This window comes from Tupaia chinensis, unplaced genomic scaffold (genome assembly GCF_000334495.1).
Source record: "Tupaia chinensis unplaced genomic scaffold, TupChi_1.0 Scaffold000459_1, whole genome shotgun sequence".
Taxonomy (NCBI): Eukaryota; Metazoa; Chordata; class Mammalia; order Scandentia; family Tupaiidae; genus Tupaia; species Tupaia belangeri.
In genome coordinates, this window is record NW_006159968.1 from 2,789,205 (window position 1) to 2,803,775 (window position 14,571).

Consider the following 14,571-nt stretch of genomic DNA (forward strand, 5'->3'; position numbering starts at 1 on the left):
CTCTCACTCTGTCCCCGGGTAGAGTTAAATTAAAATAAACAAATAAAGTAAAATAAAATAATTCCTTTTAAAAAAAAAGAAAGAAAGAAAGCAAACAATAAACAAACACAGTTGGAGTCTATGATCAGGCAAATAGCTGTAAGCATATTCTTTTGTGAGGTGCCCAGTTGTCGGTGGCATTTACACTGCTAACTGAAGGGTAGGAAGGGCCAGTATTTGAGAAGGCTGGGAAAGAGCATTTCCATCAGAAGGAACAGCCAGTGCAAAGTTCCTGGAGCTGTCACTCAAAGGCTATGAACAAGGGGAAAAATAGTGTGAGATGGCTGGAGACTTAGAAAGAGGTGCCATTACATGAGTCCTATGGCCAAGGTAAGGAACTGAGATTTCATTCTAGGCACTGGGGAAAGCTGTGTGAGTATTGTAATCAGTGTAATGATATAATCTGAGTCATGCTTTAAATGGTTTCTCTGGCCACCTATTACATGAGTCCATTTACATAAAATGTAAAAGAAAAGGTGGGGGAAAATTTATAGAGATTTAAAGTAGATTAGGTTTCCTGGAGTGAGGGGTGTGTGTGTGTGTGTGTGTGTGTGTGTGTGTGTGTGTGTTGTAGGGAGTGGAAGTAACTGTAAAGGAACAGGAAAAATTTTATTACAGTGATAGAAATGTTCTTAAATTAGAATGTGGTGATGGTTGTGCAACTTGGTAAATTAATATTGAAGTTTACACTTAAAATAAGTGGATTTAATAATATGTAAAGTATACCCCAACATAGTTATTTAAAAAGAGATTACTATGGCTGATGTAAGAAAGTTTGATTTGGGGAAGTAAGCTGGTAGTAGAGTAACAGGTTGACTGACAATACAGTAGCCTAGACAAGAATGATCAGTTTTGAACTCAACCACAAGGGGTTTTGAACTCAACCACAAGTATGTGGGCTCTTCTAGGCCAAGACTTGGCAAAATTTTTCTGTCAAGGTCCTGGTAATAACTATCCTAGGCTTCCTGGGCCATATGGTTTCTGTCACTACTACTCAACCCTATTGTAGCCCAAATACAATTGTGGGCAATAATACATGAATAAGTGTGTAATGTTCCAACAAAACTGTATTTGTGAACACTGAAATTTTAATTTTATACAATATTTACATGTTACAAAATAATCTTCTTTGATTTTTTCGTAAACATTTAAAAATATACTCACCTCTTACCCTGAGCTTGCAGGTGTATGCAGTCAACAAGCTGAGCTTACCTGTCCTGCCCTAGGCAACTGCTAAAATTGACAGCCATCAGCCATTCCTTCAAAAGACCTCCACTGGCCCGCATGCCAGGTGATGTTTGGCTCACAGACCTTTGCAACAGGAAGAGGGAAATCATCACTAGGGACTCCTGTTCAGCTCCTTCAATACATGTAATTACTGTCAGAAGGTTCCCATCTCTGGCTGAATCGGTGCATTGTCATTCCACTCACGAATTCTATTCAGCTCATCGCACAGGCATTTTTCTTTGATGGAGTTGATCCTCTTTCACTGCCCTGAGTTTTGGTAGGATTATTATTCTTTTTTTTTTTCCAGAGGATTTAAAGCAAAGTTATCAAGCCTCTCTCCACCCCTACCCCCATATCTTTCACTAAAAACTCATATAAACTCCATGATTCTGACCTAGCTGTTAATCTTTCTGGCTAAGTTCTTTGAAGTCATTTATCCTGCTCAGGAGACAGGTAAGTTATATACTGTAGATACTTTAAACTCCTCTTGCCCCCCTCTTCTCCAAAACATGAAGCCAGCTAAGAATTGCATCTACTGTAATTCCTGAGCTCTGGACTCCTGGATGCTGAATGATAGGAGAGCAATTTCTATCACCCAGTATCTACATTGTGCTTTGCTAAGACACCATCCCTTGATCATTTGATCAGAGTCTATTTCTTCCCTTTTTCTCCTTATGCTATTGATTAGAATCTTAATACAGCAGTCTGTTGGAAGGATGGCTTGTCCTCACATCTGTGATAAAGAAAACATGATCTTTAATTCAAAGAATTGGAATGAGAATAAAGGAATGCCCTATAAAAATGGTTGGCAGCAAAGGAACATCTAAAAATCCATGCTTTCTTAGTTGGTGATCAACCAATGATGGATTTTGACAGCAAACAGACTAGGGTTCAAACCCTGGCTAACCTGGCAGTGTTCCCTTGGACCAATTGCTTGACTGAACCTCGGTTTCCTCAAACTCTAAGATAAGGATAATAGTAGGGTTGCTTCAAGAACCAATAGGTTACCATAGGTAAAGGTTCTAGCACATCAGATGGTCAACAAACACTGGGTTTTTTACTTCTTTTTCTTCATTATACTTTTGTTTGTTTGTTTTAACAAGGAAAAAAGAAAAAAGAGTTTATTGATATGTGGGAGAAACTTGGTAGATTAGTAACTCAAAAGGTTGGTTAATGCTTGGGTTTATATAATACCTTTTTTTAAAAAGGCAATAAATTTGCAGAGAAGTGACAAGACAAACATATTGAAATGATCACCTTGTAAGCTAAAAAATGTGATTGAATGTATTAAAAAATGTAAAAAAATTAAAAAAAGAAAAAAAAGTTTTAGGCTTCAAGTGTGGCAACTGTGGGAAGAGAGAGAGCGAGAACGAATGAAGTAAGGCTTGCTGTGCAGACCCATCTATGTGTTGACTTTTGGTCTTATTCAGAATTATTAAACTTTCCAGAGTGAGGGAATTTATAGTAGTTTTCATTTCTCAGAAGTTTCTGCTTCTAGTCAGAGAAGGGAAGCTCTGGGAATTCCTCTTTTCTGCATCTGTTGAATTTCTAATTTTTCTTTCAAGTTAAAATACTACTTATGCCAAAGGGACATATTTGAGAATTGCATATTTTGACCCCCTCTACATGCTATATATTTTACTTGCCTTTTGTTTAATTCATTTAGTACATTATAATGCTCATTTATAAATAATCATTGTATGTCTGTGTAGGTACAGGATAGATTTTCAAAGCATACATCATACAGTGTTTTATAGGCAAATCAAGGTTATAAACATATTCATCATCTTCAACAACAAAAATGTTTTGTACATTATGATTTTTGCATTCAATATTAGTTCTATTAATGTTTTTTGGTTTTGGTTTGGGAGCTATATACTAGATTGACAGCAAATTTATTTTGCCCTGTTGTGGTACACCATTCCATTACCTATTCATCTTGTTCGCATTCATTTTTGTATCTGTTAATCAATTTCATCTCCACTTCTTCCCCTCACATAGACACTGGTATATACCATTGCTCTCTCTACTTCTATGCCACTGAATTCTTGAGTTTATTCCATAGAGTGTGGACATTTGGTATATGTTAAGTAGAGATATACAGTATTTGTCATTCATAGCTTGGCTTATTTCACTTAGCATTATATATTCTAGGTTCATCTACTTTGTGACAAATGATAGTTTGTCATTGTTCTTTATGACTTAATAAAGAGACAACTCATGAAATGGTAGAAAATATTTGCAAACTATACCTCTGACAAGGTCTTAATAACCAGAATATACAAGAAACTCAAATAGCTCACCTGCAAAACAAACAAAACTAATAACTCAGTTTTAAATGGGCAATTGATCTGAATAGACAATTGTCAAAAGAAGACATAAAAATGTTTGAAAAACATATGAAAAAATGTTCAACATCTCTAATCATAAGGGAAAGGCAAATCAAAACCAGAATGAGGTATTAACTAATACCAGTCAAAATAGTTATTATCAAACAAACAGACACAAAGAATACAAGTGCTGGCAAAAGTGCAGAGAAGGCAATCTTAATATATTAGTGATGGGAAGTTAATACAACAACTATGGAAACTAGTACTGAAGTTCTTCAAAAATAAAAAATGAGAATTAAATGATCTAGTAATCCCATTCTTAGAATTTACCCAAAGTACAAGAAATCACTGTATCAAAGAGATGTGTGTTTCCACCTTTATTGTAGCATTATTCACATAAGCGAAAGCATGGACACAGTCTAAGTGCCTTTACAATTTAAAAATGCGGCATATATTCACATTACATGTTTTGTTTTGTTTTGTTTTGTTTAAAGCAAACTGTCACCTTTAGGTATTGCCAAATGGTTATGTAAACAATTGCCTGAGTTTGAAGTCCAGGGCTGCCCCAACCAACTTAATGACCTTGGAGATAGATGGTCTAGAATCTCCAAGCCTCTGTTTCTTATTCAGAAGGAGAAAGCTAGTACTTACATGGAAGGTGGTTGAGTAAATAGACCACAGTAATGTATTAAGAACATCTAGTACTCACCATAGTTTTCCCAGACCAAGTGTGAATTTTTACTCTCTACTGTACATGGCAATTATTCTGTATCTAATTGGGCACCTTTAAACTGCAAAGTATACTGTGAAAGGTAGGTTTGCTTTTCAGCTAAACTAACCTTAGTTTCTTTGGGGATCCTTGTTAATTGAAAACAACACAAGGTTTAATTAAGATTCCAGAAGTTTTGTCCTTACTGCCCCCCTCCCCAGCTCCAGGGCTATTGATAAAACACAACCATTTTGTGAGTTAATGTCATAAGACTCAGGCATATTCTTGGCTCATCAGTCACAACTGCACTTCTCAGTACTTCTCCCAGTGTGTGACTGGTTCTCTAACTCCCTTCTACCACCAAAATGCTTTGAAGTGATTGATTCTGTTTGTTTCCAATATCAGGCCCTTTGTTAGTATATGAAGATGATATTTTAAGGGCAAAAGAGTAGAGCAGAGCACAATGAAAATGGTACAAACTTTAGTATATGAGACCATAGCTCAAATCCCAGTTCTCCCTCTCAGAAACTGTAGGACCAGACCCTGAGCTGAGGGCTACATCTGGTATCTTTCTCTTGTGAAATAAGAATATCAATGCCTATTTTCCAGGGTGGTTGAGAAGGTAACATGACAGAAATCATGCTACAAAGTCAAAGTTCAATAAGCTGTAATGTCAGGGAGAAAGGGGCAGTATCTACTCTGTCCCCATGTCACCAGGCTGAGGTTAATGCCTGGAGTGTCTACTGAGTATTACTATGTGCTAAACACTGGGTTAGATATTTTGGATTCATTATTTTATATCCTAACAAAGACCCTGTGAACAAGGTTCTCTTATCTCCATTTTGCAGCTGAAGAGAACTGAGGTTCAGAGAGTAAACAAATTTATGAGAATAAGAAAACTCCAAGGAAACCCCAGACTATTGTTGTTTTGTAAATGTCAGGGTGGAATCTAGAAGAAACATTAGTTAGATATTTACCAATAATTTAAAAATAAAAATTTTTCTTGGGATCTCTCAAAAAAATTCCACAAGAGCTTCAATTCCTAATGAGTAGCTAAAATTTTCAATATGTAATGCCATGAAGCTGCTCAATGCCTAAATCATTTCCTCCCAATAATAGTGTACATTTTCTGAGTTTTCTTCCCCTCCCAATTCACCTTAAGGATCTAGTTCATCCTCTACCAACTGCAAATTTCTACTCTTTTTCAAATCAAATCTATGCGCTCCATATATTAAATAGGTATTACATTAATACCTACAGATAAAGATTGTGTAGTTATGAAGTGATAATATGCATCAGGCAGCATTTTGTGTGGTGTCTGGCATACCAGAAGTACTCAATATATTTTCACTGTTATTCTCTGCTTTGCTACTTGAAACAGGATGCCGGTTTTGCATAGCAAATGCCCAGAGCAGTAGCAGCACACAGCACTGCAAAGAAAGGAGACCATGAACACAGATATTCTCACATATTAATGTTATTTATGAACAGTAATAATGCTAAATGTGGAAGGTGCCTCTTGCCAAAGAATGGAAATCCATGGATGAGACATTAATGTTTTCTGAATGTGCATGTACTACCCCTTCTATATTCCCAGATCTCCAGCAGTCATGCAGGACCGTGTGAATAATTCTGGCATAAGCTGTTAATAAAATAAAACATGTCACTTCCTGCCAAAGCACTTAAGAGTCGGTGTATAACCATCCCTCCAGCTCTGTCCCTTACTCTGCCACAATGAATCAATGTTAGTCATAGTTATCAGATAAGGAACTACAAGATAGGAGAGCCTTAATTTACCAGGGCCCCTGAGAGACTTTGTGGAGCAGAATTCTCCATCAAATTGCAGTAAGGACTATAAGCAAATAAATCTACTTCTGTTATTTAATCAAGTCAAAGAAATTATAAGATTAAGGTGTCAAAGAAATTATAAGATTAAGGTGTCAAAGAAATTATGAGATTAAGGTTAACTCAGCATCTTAATCTCATAATTTCTCACTTTCTATCTCTCTGTCTCTCTCTGTCTGTCTCATACAAAACCTTTTTCAGATTATAATTATTTTTTAATTTTGCCAGAAGGTACATACAGAGAGAGAAAGATAAAGGGAGAAATCACTACTCATGTGGATGGTCATGCTTTCATCCCTTCTCCATATCTCCCTCCTTTTGGGATTTTGGGCATGCACATTCACATACCTGGTATGCTTCTCAAGCTGGTAGGTCTGGAACTAAACCACAGCATTGGTCATGTGGGTTCCAGCCACTTTCACCATCATGCCACCAGCTGGTCCCAGATTATAATTGTAATGACTTCCCTATGTACTTTACAAAAGATATTTTGCATTAACGTGCTTGGTAATCCAGCCAGTGTATTCCAGGTGCTTGTTTGCTTGCCTCCAGGTGATCCAGAGTATCAAGACATGCCAGGCATCCTGCTACATGGTCGTCCAGTGAGGTTTTGCCTATGTCTTGCATGTGTCCTGTTCCTTTGGAACACAGGTGAGTTGTTCTGGAGTCCTAGAAGTGTCTTTCTATATACTAAATTTAAGTATTCATTGTATCTCAGAGAATCTTAGCAGCCAACATTTCTGCCCAGAACCCTAAATGAATTTGCTCAAAATGGCAATAATAAATGTCCTATTTCTTTTTTTGTCCCTTGACTTTTGTGTTTAAGTATTGTTCACACAAAAGAATTCTCTTCACCTCCATTGTTATCACCCATCATTGACTTCTTCTTGAACTACCAAGGGCTAAATCAGCTACTCTTCTAGCCTTGCCATGAGACATTCTCCAGACATTAAGACTCATGTGGTCTTTTTGTAAATCTTATTATGTCTCCTTCCAAGTATCTTCTCATTTCTCTCCCTCTTTCACCCCCAAAATAGTCCATTGACTTCCTACTTCTCCTTGGATAGGATTCTGAGCTCTTTGCATACTCCACATGACTCAGTCCCTCATATTGCCAATTCCTCCACTTCCTCCATTATACTCCATTAGTGTTGGCCTCTTTACTCTTCTTTAAAGTGATACTCATGTCAGGGACCAGCAGTTAGCATAATGGCTATGTCGCTGGACTCCCACATAGTCGACCGCGGTGCTAGTCCTGGACCCGGTGGCTTAAACTCACGCCGGGCGCATGTGCGTGCGTGCCCAAGATCCCGAGGAGAGAATGGAGGAGAAGGGATTGCGGCGTGGCCATCCCCCCTGGGGGGTGATTTCTCACTTTCTATCTCTCTGTCTCTCTCTGTCTGTCTGGTAAGTGCACGCGCCCTATAGCAAAAACCTCTCAAAAAAAAAAAAAAGTGATACTCATGTCTTCCTCAGACACTGGGCACTTGCTATTCTCCCACACCAAATATCCCTAGTTAAATACTATTCAAATACTACTAATCCTGCCAATCTTAGGTCAACATCCTCTCCCAAGGAAAGTTTCCAGATCCCTGAGACAAGACCAGGCTTGTTCCCCATATTCACAGATACTGTCAAAGTAGTCAACATTGTTTATAATTATATCCTTGAGTTTGTGTCCTTCATGTCAGTCTTCCAGCACACACACTATCTACCAAATTTGGGACCAGCAGTTAGCGTAATGGCTATGTCGCTGGACTCCCATGTAGCTGACCACAGTTCGAGTCCCAGACCCGGCAACTTAAACTCACGCCGTGCCCGTGTGCATGCATGCCCAAGATCCCCAGAGGAGAATGGAGGAAAAGGGATTGTGGTGTGGCCATCCCCCCTGGGGGGTGATTTCTCACTTTCTATCTCTCTGTCTCTCTCTGTCTGTCTGGTGAGCGCACGCGCCCTGTAGCAAAAACCTCTCCAAAAAAAAAAAAAAATATATATATATATATATACCAAATTTTAGGTGCTCAATAACATTATTAATCAAATCATCAGTGTTTATTATAGTTGGTCAATATATATTTTGTGATTGGGGCCAGCAGGTGGCGTGGAATGGCTGGCTAGGCAGTTTGAATCTTGGACCTAGTCACTTGAAAATCATGCCAGATGCATGTGTGTGCATGCCCAAAATCCCAAGAAGAGAACGAAAGAGAAGAGATTGTGGCATGGCCATACCTTCTGGGGAGAGATTTATTTCTATAACAAATACTAAAATAAATTAGTAAATAAATAAGTATTTCATAACTGAATGCTTGAATAAATGAACAAACTAGATGAAGTATTTTAAACAAGTCACTCCATAATTACAGATTATAATTTTTCTCATCTAGAAAATGAGTATTTTGGATTACATTAGCTGTGAAGTTATGTGTGGTCTATCATTTCCTGATTAAATCTTTTTTACTTTAGCATCTGGCATTAAAAGAGAAGTAAAGAAAGAAAAGGGAATGGCCTTTCTACCTACCACAGGTAAACAGGCAGGTGCTATTTTCTCACTCACTCTGTTCCTGAGCAAATTCCTTGACTTCTCTGAACCTTGCTTTCTCTATCCGTAAAAAGGGAAGTGTCTCTATAGTTAACACTCCAACAATCCAGTAATGACTTCTACGAGCTGCTTGCTACTTTATGACTTATTGACTACCTGGATTCTCATGATCTTATTAAACCCACAAACATGGTAACCTTTTTTTGTGATAGAAGAGTTTATAAGGGGAATTATTGCATCTGCCATCATCACTTTTCTAATAATGTTGTTTTTCTTTGCCTTTCTTCTGTAGTCAGCATAAAGTTGCTGGTGCAGTTAAGACTGCATTGCACCATGAAGGACACAGAGGATTCAGGGATTGGGTTTCTTTTACAAAAGTTTTGGTTAATAAGCAGAATAATATTTTTGGCATATTTTTGACTCTTGGGAGTGAGGGTTATTCTTTATTATTTTATCTTTAAATATTTAATTTTTTTCTATTTTTAAAGAATTATTTTGTTTAACTTTATTTATTCTCATTTGACCAGAGAGAGACAGAGTGAGAGAGTGAGAGAGAGGGAAAGTGAGAAAGCAAGCTGCCAGGTCCAGGACTTGAACTGCTGTCAGCCATGTGGGAACCCAGTACCCTTAACCACCATGCCACCTGCTGGCCCCTATTTATTTTTAATTAGTACATTCACATGGTTTAAATAGCAATAAGTACAAAAGTGTATAAAGTGAAAATGTTCACTCAGCCAACCACTTCCCTTTACCCAGGACACCAATTGTACCAATTTATTGTACTCAAATGAGATAATTTTCTCTTCTTTAAACAAAAATGATAATTACTGTCCCATAAGTAATCATAAAAGATAAAAGGTGATAAAATCCTAGGCAGGAAGAAGTACAAAAAGTGTCAGGTAACTTCTATTTTAAAGATATTACTGTGGTGGTCTTTTTATCCAAAAGAAGAACAATGGATTTATATCATCTGTCTGGCAATTTATTTAAAAATGTTTCTAGATAGGATCCTATTCAGAAATACACCCTTCAGGGGAGATTAATTCACACTTGAAATACAGCATCAAAATCTACCGATAGGTCTATGGATAGAAAAGAAGTGGTAAAAATAATATTTCCTTGGTGAAAGGAATGGTGTTCAAGATCGATGCTTGGCTAGGAAGACTGCAGAGCCCCCGTGCTGCTCCAGCTGTGTGACAATCTTGCAAGCCCAGCAGCATTCTTGCAGCCTGGTGCCCTGAAACTCAGATGGTCGTAGATCCTTCACCTGCATGGAGGACCCATCACCTGGTTAGGTAACAAGTAGGGCTGACTGGGGCCTCCTGTGGACCTCACTGCAAAGTAAATGTCTCCTGTAGTGCCACTCAGCCTGCCCAAGGAACAGTGTTGGATTGCTCTGAGGGAGGGGACTAGCAGTTTAGCAACTTTTGGTCCGCTTAGTAATTAAAGTGTTCCTCAGACTTGCTTTTGTTGTAACCTAGCCTCCAGCCTCCAGTAGCCTCGTAGTGGGGGAGGGGATTTATAGTGCCATCTGCTCTAACCCCAAAAGCTGATCTTTAAGTAAAAAGCTTGTTAACTAATACAAGACCAAATTGGCTTAAATAAGTAACAGGTAACTTGACCTCAGTTTCAATAGGGTCCTTGAAAAACAGGGTGAACTACTAAATGTCCATCGATAGCTAAATGAATAGAGAAAACATGGTATGGACATACAATGCAATGTTATTCAGCCTTAAAAAGGAAGAGGGTCGTGCCACATGAATAACGTGATGAACCTGGAAGACATTGTGTTAAGTGTAATAGCCAAGCTCAGAGGCTGGCTCTTACATGATCCCACTTGTGTAAGGCATCTGAAACAGGCAAACTCACAGGGGAGAGTAGAAGGTTGGTCCCCAATGACTGGGGGCAGGGGAAATGGGGCATTTGTTATTTGAAAGTTAAACAATTTCCACCACGCAAAATAAATAAGTTCTAGATAACTGTTGTTCACTATAGTGTCTGTAGTTAACAATACTGTGTTATGCACTTTAAAAATTTGGTAAGGGGTAAATTAAAAAAAAGAAACAAAAAAAAATAAGGGGGTAGATCTCATATTGTGTTCTTTTTCTTCTCTTTTCGGAGAGGTTTTTGCTGTAGAGCGCATGTGCGTGCCAGAAAGATAGAGATAGAGAAACAGAAAGTGAGAAATCACCCCCACAGAGGGGTTGGCCATGCCGCAATCCCTTCTCCTCCAGTCTCCTCTCAGGATCTTGGGCATGCACGCACACGCACCTGGCATGAGTTTAGGCCACCAGGTCCGGGACTCAAACCGCAGTCAACTACGTGAGAGTCCAGCGACATAGCCATTATGCCAACTGCTGCTGGTCCTTCATGTTGTCTTCTTACCTCAGTAAAACTAAATAAAATAGAGTAGAGGGAAATATGGGCACAAAACAAGACACTTGTGTCCTAGTTGTATTTTAGCCACCAGCCAGCTTAGGGATTTGGACCTTTATTTCCTCATCCTTCAAAAAAATGTCGGATAGGATGATTTTTAAGGATTTTATAAATTGTGTGGGGTTGTGCTTCCAGGATACTAATTCATATATGAAAACTTTTATTTTAGTGTCTGGAAATAAAGATGTTAAGAAAGAAAAAGATGGGGCTGGCCTTGGTGCAGCAGGTAAGTGGGCAGCCTTGAATCCCAACTTACTCAGACTCTTGGTACCTTGGATTTTCCACTTATAAAATGGACATAAATTCCTTCTCCATCCAAATGTAACATGCAAAGATATTCACTGACACGGTAATGGTAACATATGCAGTGTAGTTAGATATTTTCTAGTCCCAAATAACTGAGTCTTTTGCTCTGGGCTTAAAGCCACCTCTTCCAGTAAGACGTTCTCCATCTCTCTAGACCAGGTAAGTGCCGGATTAAAGGTGTGTGCTGCTGTTTACCGCGTTGATCTCCTCCCCTGTCATTACTCCCGAACCATAAACAGGAAGCTCTTGAAGGTGAAGACTCAATTCTTTCCCTTTTTACCTTTTTTATACTCAACACTCAGCATATTGCTTGGCCCTCAGTGAGAATCTATTCAATGAATACAGAATGAGTAGGGGAATAAATGTCCTTGACATTTCAATTTTTTCTTCAACATTTTACTTTTTGATAGCACCAGATTTGCCAAAAAGGCACATGGCCTGATGTGTTGGGGTTTTTTGGTTTGTTTTTTGTTTGTTTGTTTGTTTGTTTGTTTTTTGGTTTTTTGAGAGGTTTTTGCTATAGGGCGCATGTGCTTGCCAGACAGACAGAGAGAGACATAGAGACAGAAAACGAGAAATCAAGCCCCAGGGGGATGGTCACGCCGCAATCCCTTCTCCTCCATTCTCTTCTTGGGATCTTGGGCACGCACGCACACACGCCCGGTGTGAGTTTTAAGCCACCATGTCCAGGACACGAACCGCGGTCGACTACATGGGAGTCCAGCGACATAGCCATTACGCTAACTGCTGGTTCCCGTGGCCTGATGTTTTTGAAGGGCTATTGCTCTGCAGTCTTAAGGGAGTAGGTTCTGAGCCCTTCTTTTCTCTACTCAGTTGTGCCAAGCTAGGCAACTTACTTCTCCATGAAATTCTGTTTTCCAACTCAGGTAAGGAGTCAGGTAGATTGGACCATCTGTATCAGAATCACCTTGTGTATTTATTAAAATGTGGACTTCTAAGCAAAACTCAGTCCAAGGAGATCAGCACATAGAAGGGAGACATAGGAGAACCCTGGGGGCTCCCTTTCGTCCCACTCTCCCTGAGCCAGAAAGTCACTGCAACAGAGGCCACCAACACTGCCCTGGGCTAGCCTTTCAAGACTTGAGTTTCTCTGATGAAATCTTATCCCTCCCCAGTGTTTGACCCTAAAGAAGAGAGGAAAGAAAAGGGGATGGCATTTCTTGCTACCACAGGTGAGTTCTTCCCCATTCACATACCTCGCCTCATGGGTGGTCTGGACAGCTGAGCAAATTCTCCCACTTCTCTGAACCTCTGTTCCCAATCCCACAGCAAAGATAATAGCATCTCTCTAATCACTATCCAGACACTCCGTAAACTTTGGAAAAGACAGCTAGGAATGTAAAGACCACTATTTCCACCTTGTCAATCGTTTCTAAATCTTTTTTTTTTTTTTGAGAGGTATTTTTGGCTATGTCGCTGGACTCCCACGTAGTTGACCGCGGTTCGCGTCCTGGACCTGGTGGCTTAAAGCTCACGCCGGGCGCGTGTGCATGCGTGCCCAAGATCCCAAGAGGAGAATGGAGGAGAAGGGATTGTGGCATGACCATACCCCCTGGGGGGTGATTTCTCGCTTTCTGTCTCTATGTCTCTCTCTGTCTGGTGAGCGTACGCGCCCTATGGCGAAAACCTCTCCAAAAAAAAAAAAAGTGTTTCTTGTGCTTCATCTGGATTTCTGTCTAATGTCTGTCATCATGAATGATGCTGGCTGTCCCCTCCCAAAAATGAGAACTGCCTCTTACCTTTGAACCCCTTGTATCTGGCACCTGGGGTGTGCTCAGCAAACATCCAAAAGGGAAATACAGTGCCCTCCCATTCACAGGAGATGCATTCCATGAGCTCCAGTGGATATCTAAAGCAGTTGAGAATATTGACCTCTATATGTACTGGTTTGTTTTTTTTTTTTCATATATACAAGAGGGGACTTCAAAAAGCTTGTAGAAAAAGAATGTACTTAAAGTACAAGTTTATTTTGGTGCAAAACAAAAAAGTCTAAATACTTGCGTATTCTTTGAAATACGTGTCTTCCATGAACTTTTTGAAGACTCTGCAGAAATACCTAAAGTTTAATTATAAATTAGGCACAGCAAGAGATTAACAATAGTAATATAAAATAATATAATTAGAACAAAATATTGTAGTAAAAATTATGTTGATGATAACAGTTATGCTATCCTCAGTGGGACTGGTGTGAAGTGTATTCATGTTGGGTAATTTGTTTTACAAGCTGTAGTGACGTACAGTGATTGAATGTATAAAATAAAACAAATAATCAAAAGAAAAAAAAACAAAATTTTTTTAGTTATGTGAATGCAGCCTCTCTCTATCAAAGTATTGAACTAAGTTTGACAGAAACTGTGGAAAATTAAAACACAGATAAGGGGGTCTTCTGTGCATCTGTCTCAAGTTTGTAAATAAGGACCTTTTTCTGTCACTGAAGACAGCCTGTCAGTGACATTGTCTCTGAACCTCTTTCAGAGCTGCCTGCAAGATCAGTTGATCTGTCTGCCCTTAACCTGACGGAGCTCGTGAATGGGATGCTGAACAGAGCTTTAAAAGGTAACAGTATTTTAAAACATAATCCAGGCCTATTTTTGTCTGTACCAGCTTCTCTTCTGAATGTCCCTAATGTCAGAAAGACACCTTACTTCTCTGTCTTTTTATCTCCTCTGGGGTCAGAGATGAGACTGAAAACATCAAAATGAAGTAGGAGATTTAAGAGCATTTTGAGCACGGTATATGTGCAGGCATTCGTAATCATAAGTCCTTTGCCATAAACTGACATTAATCATTCATTGAGTAAACTAATATGATTCTGAACTCATCTCGTTAAAACAAAAAGAGTCAATCTGAATGCTTTAATAGTACTCTGGTCTCCTTTCCGTGTTCTTTTGGCTTCTATCACAATGATTTCTATGTTGCATGGATTTAATGAATGACAACAAAGTATGAAAACTCCCTAGTGTATCTTCCTTACTTCCTTCATTAATTATACTATGCTTACTCAATAAACACTGTGTGGTCGGTAAAGTCATGATGCATTTTTACATCAAAAAAAAAACAGAAAAAATACGTCATGACTTTTCTGACAACCTAGTATTTATGGAGCCTCCGTTAGGTGC

The 14,571-nt window shown here is 38.9% G+C and overlaps 1 protein-coding gene across 1 annotated transcript in view; it reads left to right on the forward strand.

Moving 5' to 3' along the window:
* Nucleotides 1-14,571, forward strand: part of HHLA1 (HHLA1 neighbor of OC90) — a 49,884-nt gene that overhangs the window by 3,647 nt on the left and 31,666 nt on the right. Inside the window, exons 3-6 of the mRNA XM_006155530.1 lie at nt 6,703-6,801; nt 8,614-8,685; nt 12,583-12,624; nt 13,928-14,008. Coding sequence (XP_006155592.1) covers nt 6,703-6,801; nt 8,614-8,685; nt 12,583-12,624; nt 13,928-14,008 — 294 coding nt within the window. The remainder of the gene's footprint in view (nt 1-6,702; nt 6,802-8,613; nt 8,686-12,582; nt 12,625-13,927; nt 14,009-14,571) is intronic.